Below are 10,000 nucleotides of genomic sequence, written 5' to 3'. Positions count from 1 at the left end.
TGACTGTGTGTGGGTGTTTGCGAGTAATGCTAGGTCTATAATCTAATCTAAAGCCTAATGCTTGGTGGGCTGTGTGTTATTTATGTGTTGCGGTGGCATTGTGTTTACCTTGGCACACTGCTTGTGGTCCTGACACCAGCCCAGAGAGCCATTCACCTGCAGAGAAGGACAGAGACCTGATCAGAATGCAAACAATGCAATGTGCTCCGACCATCTAGCGAACGCCCGGGACATAGCCATTTTGCACTCTATACATGGATGACTGTGGAAAGGAGGGCAAATTGGTAACAAACACAAATGTTTTGGGGGCTTTTGCTCATTTGGGTTAGGGTCGAACACCCACCCGCTTAATATTGAGTTGCTCCAACTCTCTATAAATCAATTACTTGATTACTGAACCACACAATCGCTTACTAAGACACGTAACTCCTCACACAATCACGCAATTACAGACTAACATAATTACCCAGTCACTAAATCGAGTTGCTATTGACTATGCTATTGCGGCAGTATTTCACATCAAAATGTATTGAATGTCAGGGTTTGACAGCAACTCCAGACTTATTTACAGCATACAACAGAGTGCTGGGATTAGCCTAGATTCCTCAGCAGAAGTCCAGGTCAGCATGGCAGAGAGCCTTCAACACACTACTACAGCTAAAGCCTGTCAAGCAAGCCTGTGTGAAATGTACAGTATGCCTGTTTGCGCACTGATGTGTGCAGTATGCCAGTTTGCTTCATGATTGCTGTGCTTACTCCAACCCAGGGTGGGGGGCTGGGGGGGGAGTGGAGGGGGTAAGCCTACATGTTTTATGCCCTATTTACCAAGCCCACTCAGTGCCCGCTACTGCCTCAAAGTCCAGATGCAGCTCTGCTGAGTTCAGGGATTTAAGGGCGCCGTGTTCAGGCCAAGTTAAGCAGCCTCTGGCCTCTCCCAGCTAGCACTGGCTAGGGGCAGCGGGATCAGCTAGCGCTCGTCAGAAACACAACAGAGAGCCAGTCCCAGTTAGGGCGCTCATCAACACATATAAGCACGAACACACACACACACACACACACAAACACACACACACACATGCCCATTGACACACACACACACATGCCCATAGACACACACACACACGTGAGCACACACTCACACGCACACACGGAATCTGCACACATATAAACACAAGGACAATCAGCGCAGCCTGAAAGAGGGCTTTGAACAGCTTGTGGTTTGTCATTTCTCATTATCTCCTGCCATGTCCCTTCAAGTGGTCTGACATGATGATCTTTGACCCCGTGTTGACCCGCTCACACGCCACGTGAATTGCATCCCTTGACCCTGCTAACCCCCACGTAATGTGGAGCAATAGGTCGCCATGGGAACAACGTCATCCTTACACCCCTCGCGGTCTGTGCTACGATTACTATGTCAGGGCATTGGCACGTGCCTATGGGCTAGCCGGGGGTGGACTGAGTGCGTCCATGGGCTGATGGGCTGATACTACACACACTCCTTGCAAACACACACATTCTTACATCAAACACACACCCCTCATACATATTAGCACAGAGACTTACACACATACATACGCACAAACACTCTCACCACATACACACTCTTCACATATACACACACTTACACACATATAGACACACACACATCAAACACACACTCATACACTCCTCACACACACACACACACACACACACACACACACACACACACACACACACACACATCAATTACACACAGAGAGTGAGTGGGGATGGCAGGGTGGAGATGCCGGTTCACAGCTGAGCCTTGTCGCAACCACAGGCTTCCTGTCCGAAAGGAACAGTGGCCCTCTTCAGGCGCGGGGACAATGGAGTGCCTGCAGAGTCGTGTGTCGGAGTAGATAAGATCTCCGGCCTCTGTGAGACCCCCGCTGACACACTGCAGCCCCCCGATGTCTGGCTAAGATGCCCACAGCAGCAGCATCCTTATCAGAGGCGACATAACCATGTCATCCAGCCATCAATGAGCCGGGATGAGACATGACTGGAACTTTAAGGAACCATTAAGGACGAGTCGAGGTGATGACTGCCACCCCTATCCTTGTAAGAGTTTTCGGCCATTCAACAGGCCTCAAAAGATCAATGAGAAATGAAAGTCATTAGTGTTTAAGTAATATCAATCATGAGTTTTCATTACCATAGTGACAGCAAAATAACTGTAAAATACAACATATTGTATCAATAGGCCTACACTAAAAGGATGGGAGGCTGTGATCAAAAAGATTTTAAAATGGCCCCAATAACTGTTCTGTGAATTTCTCGTTTTGCTGAGGTCGCCCTTAACAGTGCATCTGATAATGGTTGTGGGTCTGTTTTTTGTTTTCTAGCAGATGTTTAAGATGTGTGGGCAGACTATTCTTGCCATCAAACCGATTTAATGAAACCGGCGAGCAAGCGTATGCACATCCTAACGGGGGCGGTCTGCGCTCGGGAAGGAAAAATCAAAACAAGCGAAGGGGCTTTAAATGAGGTCCACCGTTTGTTACAGCCAAAAACCATAAAACCGACTCGGGGTCGTCAGCCCTAATGAACACACTAGCCCTCTTGTAGTAGCCTAATTTGTAGTACACTAACTGAGCTCAAGAGCAACATAACAAACCATAGTTGGTTAGTGGGCGACATACGAAAGGTAGTAAACAGAAGTATTTTTCACTTGTTATTTCACTTGTTAAAATTATTTTTGTTTTATACCGTAAAAAAAATGCACGGTGATTCCATAGGAGGATACAATTGTAGTTTGTATTTGGTAAAATATCAATAAAGCTTAAATCTAGGGGGAACCCCTTATACACACACACACACACACACACACACACACACACACACACACACACCTCTACTGCACAACGCTGTATCAGCGCTTCATCGGCAGCCTCTGTCGTTGTAAACAACGAGCTCATTGCGGATATTTTTAAACATGTTTTGCAGGCAAAGGAATTATGCTAATTCTTTTTTCAAACATATCTTCACTAAACTTGTACGTCCGAGTACATTCAAATAACTCGTTTTGTATTCCGACAAGATTGTTGATTAGATCGTTCGTACCATGTTTATAACTGACCGGTGTTTGTAATCGGATGCTGCATCATTGGATGCTGGCTCAGGTTGATTTCGTGGGAACAAAAGTAAATACTCGCTAATGAATCGCGAAAGTTGAAATGCTCAAACATGAGTGTTGAACTACCACGCTTTCATGCACACACACACACACACACACACACACACACACACACACACACACACACACAATGAACACAACTTGCTGCTGAATGCATTTGTGAATAATTTCTTACCTGCGTGATCCTATAAGAGGAGGAGATGCGAGTGCTATAGAGGCTGAGGCATCTCGCGGCACACCTCCCGCGGAACAGGCTGGCCAGAGAGGCTGAGGACTCGGGTCTCCTCGCGCCAGCAGCCCTCGCACAGCTTAGCAACAAAGTAATCCACAAACACGAGACCCACAAAGTGCACGGCATTTCTGCTGGAGCTGAGAGCGGCGCCTTCCGTCGGTGACTGAGCGAAAGTCGACTCCAGATGGAATACCGCGAGGGAAATAATGAAACTTCAATCAGGGAGAGGGAGGAGCCAGGGGAGAGGCGAGCTGCCATTGGATGGTCTGTCCTGTCTCGCAGGGCAACGCGTCTCAGGTGTGATGGGTAGAGAAAAGGGAAATAAACTAGATGGAAGTCGGCTTTTTTCCTGACACTAGCTATGACTGCAAAAAGCACAGCATTGGAGTTTCATTCACAGAAAACAATGCGGTAACTGAAGGGTAAAGCAAGAATAAGCCAACTAGGGGTCTGTTCCCAGAGATTGAGATCTGTTGCTAGACCTTCGGAATAAGCATACTTTGAGGAAACCTGATCTTATCCTCATCATAAATATATGGAGCTTATTAAAACAAGACAAGGCAATGAATTTGAATGAATTTAATCAGTTTAACATGAGGAAAAAAAACTGTTATCGCAAAACACTTTGATTAGGTCAGAATGAATACTTGGAAAGGAAGGGGACTCAGATTTGATTCATTACTGTAGAGACTAGCCCACTCCATTACTCACTCTGTATGTGTTCCTGAGGGCACTGCTGTGGGGAGGCCTACGCAGCCTGGCATCAAGGCTGGTTTAAGGTTCTGTTCTGGAAGTATCACCTGTACAGTCTTTAACATATTTCATCCTATGACAATGTTTTCTTTTCCTCAGATGGGGTGGATAGGGCTACTCTTGGAAATAGTGACAGACCAGTAGGTCCCCCTGTGCCAACCCCCTCCTCTTGATGCTACCTATACCAGAAAACCCCCAAGCATATTCTGTAACGGCATTACCTAACTCAAAGCTGGAATAATGATTTGTGAACATTGTGTGAACCTGGTGGAACATTGTGTGAACCCTAACTCTGCATTGTGAAATGCAACATTACAGTCAGGCAGAATCAGAGTCAATCTGTGTGTAATGGGGACCTAGATGACTGTGTGTGGACCCTGGCAGGGCAGCAAATATGTGAGTCGCTTTTAAATGTGTTGACAGACAGATTCACTTTCAACTCGAACTTTCTCTGGATGAACTGCGAGGTCATGACCGCATATCGCTGTGGAAGTCACTGGTGCATACAAGCTGTGCTCGCTGCATAACAACTATGTGTGTGTGTGTGTGTGTGTGTGTGTGTGTGTCTGTGTGTGTGTGTGTGGATTGCAGCCAACATCTGTGAATGGATGCTGATCACACTGGAAGCTTCACGTCTTTCCGCTGGCCTCATATTCACCAGCACAGCTGTTTGACCAGGAGAGACCCACGCCGCAGGCAGGTCCGGAACAGCAGGAAACTTCCAGGGAACCCCATACACACCCCTGCAAACGCACGCGCATACACACACACACACACACACACACACACACACACACACACACACACACACACACACACTCACACACACACACACACAGACTCACACACTCACACACACACACACACACACAAGCACTATTAAACTCTCTCTCGCCAGTGAGCAGCAACAACCATCTTTACTCTTTACGTGCTTGACAATAAAAGTTAACACCACCACGCACACCACGCGGTGACTCTCTTGGCACACTGTCTTCGCCCAGGGCTCGGAGAATCCATGACGTGTAGGAAACACTGAACGAAATTCCTCCGCTTTCGGGGCCGGATTTTATCCTCTACTCCCGCATGCTGTCATGCACGCCCGCCGCCATCTCGGTCCCGTTAGCCGGCTCCCTGGGCCGTTAACGAGCTGCACTCGCTGCTCGAACTCCTCCTGTCTGGGTTTTATGGAGTAGCGCTGCTGCGCGGCCCTGGTGTGGCTCTGCAGCTGTTCTCTCTGCGGTGCGGCTGTGAGAAGTCGCCCAGGTGAGGCTGCGGCGTCCACCGGCAAGAAAGGCGGCGGGAGAGACAGTGGAGGCCAAGCGGCTCCGCGCCCGAGCAAACAGTCAGACTGGGGCCACAGCAAACCTTCTGCAAGTCCAAGTCAGGTTGAGTTTTTCTTTTCTTTTTTTTAGGGAGCGACGTGGTTTCTCAGCCGTGTGTGTTTGACACTGGAGCTGGCATATCAGCACAAAGAGTAAATATTACTTTAGGCTTCCTCTTCTGTAAAGAGCAAGGAGAGAGCAGAGCAGGCAGGATAGGCCATGAAGGAAAGAGAGAGAGAGAGAGAGAGAGAGAGAGAGAGAGAGAGAGAGAGAGAGAGAGGCCTGTCTTGTTGTTGGGGTGGTCCAACCACAGGCTGTAACCTTTAGGAGGTGAAACGCCACACACTCCAGAGAGAGCTACTTAACAAAACATGGCTGTCTGTGTTCCTCACAAATAAAAATAACGGACTGTGACCATTTAATGGTCTCATTACAGCTGCAAGAGCTGAGTGTGTGTGAATATGGGAGTGTGGGTGTTTGTTTGTGTGTGTGTGTGTGTATGTGTGCCCGTGCTTCCTTAAGTGTATACACAATTGTGTATGTGTGTGTGTGTGTGTGTGTTTTTGTGAGTGTGGATTTACGTGTGTGATTGTGTAAGTGTGTGGGGTCTCCCTTGCCCTCCCACTGGCTGCCAAATGGCATTCCCTCTACTACCACCACCACCACCGCCTCCACCTGCCCGGGAAATGCCTCCATTTGTGGGGAGACCTCTCCTGTAAAAGGCTGCAGGGTCCCCCCCTCATGTTGATTTGGGGGAGGGGGCTGTGGGTCAACCATTCAGCGAGGGGGCATGTGAGGCTGGTTATGGGAGGGGTTGGTGGTGGCGGGGGTGCCGTCTCCGGTAGCAACGCTTGTTTACATACGTAAATAACGCTCAAGCATTGTTATTTCGGGGGAGAAGGAAACACATGTGGTGAACTCACCTTAGCATAGCTGGGAGGCTGCCATGAGCGCTCACTCGCTCACTCAGCACCATAAACATCCAGGGCCGAGCGAAGCTGCCCACAGGCATCCAGCGGAGAGAGACGGCCTGCCCCGCAGAGAAGGAAACTCCTGCAGCTCCTGACACATCACGTTAAAAGAATGAGTGCAGATATAAACGCGCAGTGGCTGACTCCAATAAAACCTAGAGGGATCAATCAGCCTTATCAGAATTATTGTAATGCCATTATGGGGTGTGCCAGTGGCTCACGTGTTCCTATACTAGTAGAGATTGGTGAGGATTTGGCCATTTTCAGATGTGAAACTGGCCATTTAAAGTGATGAAGCTCTGCCACCTAACTCTAGTCACAAAAGGAACAGCAGCACCTGTATGTCTGTAAGTATGTGTGCACCTGATGTCCCAGAAAGTGTCCCTATGTGCATGTAGTCACATTTGAGTGTGTGTGTGTGTGTGGGAGAGAGAGAGAGAGAGAGAGAGAGAGTGAAGAGACAGACAGACAGACAGACAGACAGACAGACAGACAGAGAGTGAATGTGGTCATGGACCTGTCCATGTGAGAGAGTCTGTGATGTATACGGTTTATTTTGGATACAGTGTTGCAAGACACAGTATGGTTTATTAGTGACCTCTAGTGGAAGGATAAACCATTTCAGCAGAGGAGAAGGACCATTTCAAATTTTAAACCACACACAACAGTTACTATTATTTAGCACATCAAATATATTTGAATGGATAACTGTAGAGATGCCTCTGTTTTATTGGAGCGAAGCAGATATAAGCTAACGTTAAATTCCTTTTAGATGAAAACATAATATGACAACATAATTTGAACATAATTCAAATGTCTAATATGTGAACATAACTACCCAACAGAAAGCCTATTGAGCCCAGGGCAGGGAGCCTATTGAGGCATCTCAGTGCAGGCTTAGCTAAGTTCTTTTCATAAGCACAGTAGGACATCATCCTCACCAGTCTGTTTACAGACACCAACCACATCAGGAATGATATGATAAAATGGTTTCATGTAGCTTCCCTGCCGAATTATGGAATGCAAGCTTTGGGTGAGCCTATTTTATTAGATTTCATCACAAAATTGATATCAAGTCACAAAATATGAAAAGAGATGATTTATTGTTTTGAATAAGTTCTCATTAGGTGAGATTAAAGTGTATATCATTAATTTCTGGTTCTGACACATAACTACACTCTGTGATTGGTCCCGTCCACCGTCTGTCTTGACTTGAAGCTCCAACGTCATAGGCTGGCCTAGAGGTGAGTCATCATTTCAAGAGAGTGGAGCTTCAGCAAGAGAGAGTATAGCAGACCGCTCTGCCAGGAGGGAAGCTTATCTGTAATGGGCGGCAGGTTCATCCGCAGAGGGTGATGCCACACCCAGTGTGCAGGCCGTTTAGTTGCAGAGGTCGGTGCTGCAGCAGATGGCCGCCACGTTGGGCATGTGCATGAAGGTCTGGCACGTCGCCATGTTCATGCAGTTGCGGGTGATGCCTAGTGGCGGCGAGATGTAGAGCACGCTGCCACAGGCGTCCATGTAGCGCGGGCACGTCTGCACAGAGGGCACACAGGAGTCTCCCCTACTCACACAGAAGTTGCACTTCAGCGCTCCACCTGAAACAGGCCACAGCACAGAGGGACAGATGGCAGTGAGGAGGTGGGTGCCTGTTAGCATCGCTGTTACTGTAGCTCACTAGCTCAGCTCAGTAGGGCTATATACTGAGAAAGCAGATTTACTGTATGGTGTTACTGATTTTACTGTGACATTACAAGTCTTTCTCTCTCTCTCTTTCTCTCTTTCTCTCTCTGTCTATCTCTCTCTTATGAATTACAAGTAGGTCAGTTACACGTATTGTTGTAGTTTGTGTGATTAATCAATCACTGTGTGGTTACTTTCTCTCTCTCTCTCTCTCTCTCTCTCTCTCTCTCTCTCTCTCTGTGTGTGTGTGTGTGTGTGTGTGTGTGTGTGTGTGTGTGTTTCAGTATGCAGTCATTGTGTGAAATGTATGATTACTGAGCAGACTTACCGAAGCTCACAGAGAGCAACAGAAGAGCACAAGTGAACACGAGACGCATGCTGACTAGAGGAGCGGCTACAGTCTACAAACACACACACACACACACACACACACACACACACACACACAAACACACACACACACACACACACACACACACACACACACACACACACACACACACACACACACACACACACACACACACACAGACACACACACACACACACACACACACACACACATACACACACACACACACACACACACACACGGGAAAGGAGGTGCAGGTTATTATACAACTAAACACACACAAATACACACACATACTGTACACATATGAATACCAAAATACATGGGTATGCTGTAAGTCTGGAACACACATGAGCATATGCAAACAAACACAGTCTCACACACCCCTATAACACACACAAATAAAAGTCTCTCATACTTATGTGACAAAAGGTCTCAGCTTGGTACAGCAGGCTGTCTTGTGAATTACCACCACACGGACTCCCAGCCTTATAGATCTCACGCCGGTCATGTGACTCTCCTCTGCATTTCTTCAAGTCTGCTTTTTCCGCTTGTGAAATCCTGGAATCCCCAACCTGTTCCCTTTTCTGGAACTTCCAGTGTGACATGAGGAAGAAGAGCACAGCAGAGAGAAATCATACAGGGGTCATGCGTCATGTGACCAGAGCATGTAGGCTCACCACTAGAAACATCATGAATAGATATTTTACAAAGAGGTCCTACATTGTGTTTTCCAGTTCTTACATTTTTAAGATGTTGCCTCCTCTTTTGTAGTTTTTGACTAACCTGATGAGGGTGATACTGTAGTTAGTCTTTTGTTCCAGTGTGTGAGGAGAATCATTTCTGCAAATATTAATATTTTCCTGAAGTCGACTTCTGAACCAGCCTGTAGGCTTTTAATCTCTGTGAGGGTACAATTGTAGCACGCTGAGACATGTTTAGGCAGCATTCTACCTGTCTTTATTGGCTCGGACACACTGACACATGAGGGCAGCACAGCGGCTGTGCCAGTGTTTCTCCTCAGCAGCAGGAACTATTGATGACTAAAACTAAGAATGGATAAGGTTATTCTAGAATAGCAAATAGAAAGACAAAGACAGCAGATTGTTCAAAATGAAGTGAATCACTTAAACATGACTAATGACGGGATTGTGTTACCTCCTGACAACAAATACCAATAATCAATCTGACTGGAGGTCAAAGATGGCAGATCAGCCAGTCAACAGAATAGACACCAGCTCACTCTGGCTTTAGTCCGTAACTCACCTCGACTCACTCCCCTGATGTCAGTTTTCATAACATCAGGACAGTACTCTCTTGACTTTAAAGGTGTAATTTACTATTCTGAAACTCAACAAAACACTCCTCCCTTCCCTGTTCCCTACCCTCTGCTAAAATGCACGCACTCACATAAGTCTGAGAGACAGGCAGGCAGACACCTTGAAGAGTTAATTTGTCAAAACAGATATTTCCAATTTTATGAATATTCATAAATCACGTTTTTTTTATTGTGCATTCCAGGTAATG

General features: G+C 46.8%; 1 protein-coding gene across 1 annotated transcript in view; it reads right to left on the bottom strand.

Moving 5' to 3' along the window:
- The window catches only part of LOC308361775 (anosmin-1-like), a gene marked incomplete at its 5' end in the record, with an annotated part of 18,509 nt that extends 14,991 nt beyond the window's left edge, over window positions 1–3,518 (bottom strand). Inside the window, 2 exons of the mRNA XM_080834215.1 lie at window positions 109–156; window positions 3,336–3,518. Of these exons, the coding sequence (XP_080690341.1) occupies window positions 109–156; window positions 3,336–3,518 (231 nt within the window). The remainder of the gene's footprint in view (window positions 1–108; window positions 157–3,335) is intronic.
- Between the last annotated feature and the right edge of the window lie 6,482 nt (window positions 3,519–10,000).

Source organism: Sprattus sprattus (assembly GCF_963457725.1).
Source record: "Sprattus sprattus genome assembly, chromosome: 3".
NCBI classification, from domain to species: domain Eukaryota; kingdom Metazoa; phylum Chordata; class Actinopteri; order Clupeiformes; family Clupeidae; genus Sprattus; species Sprattus sprattus.
Note: the sequence above shows the minus strand (reverse complement) of the source record. Positions and strands in the feature narration are given on the sequence as shown.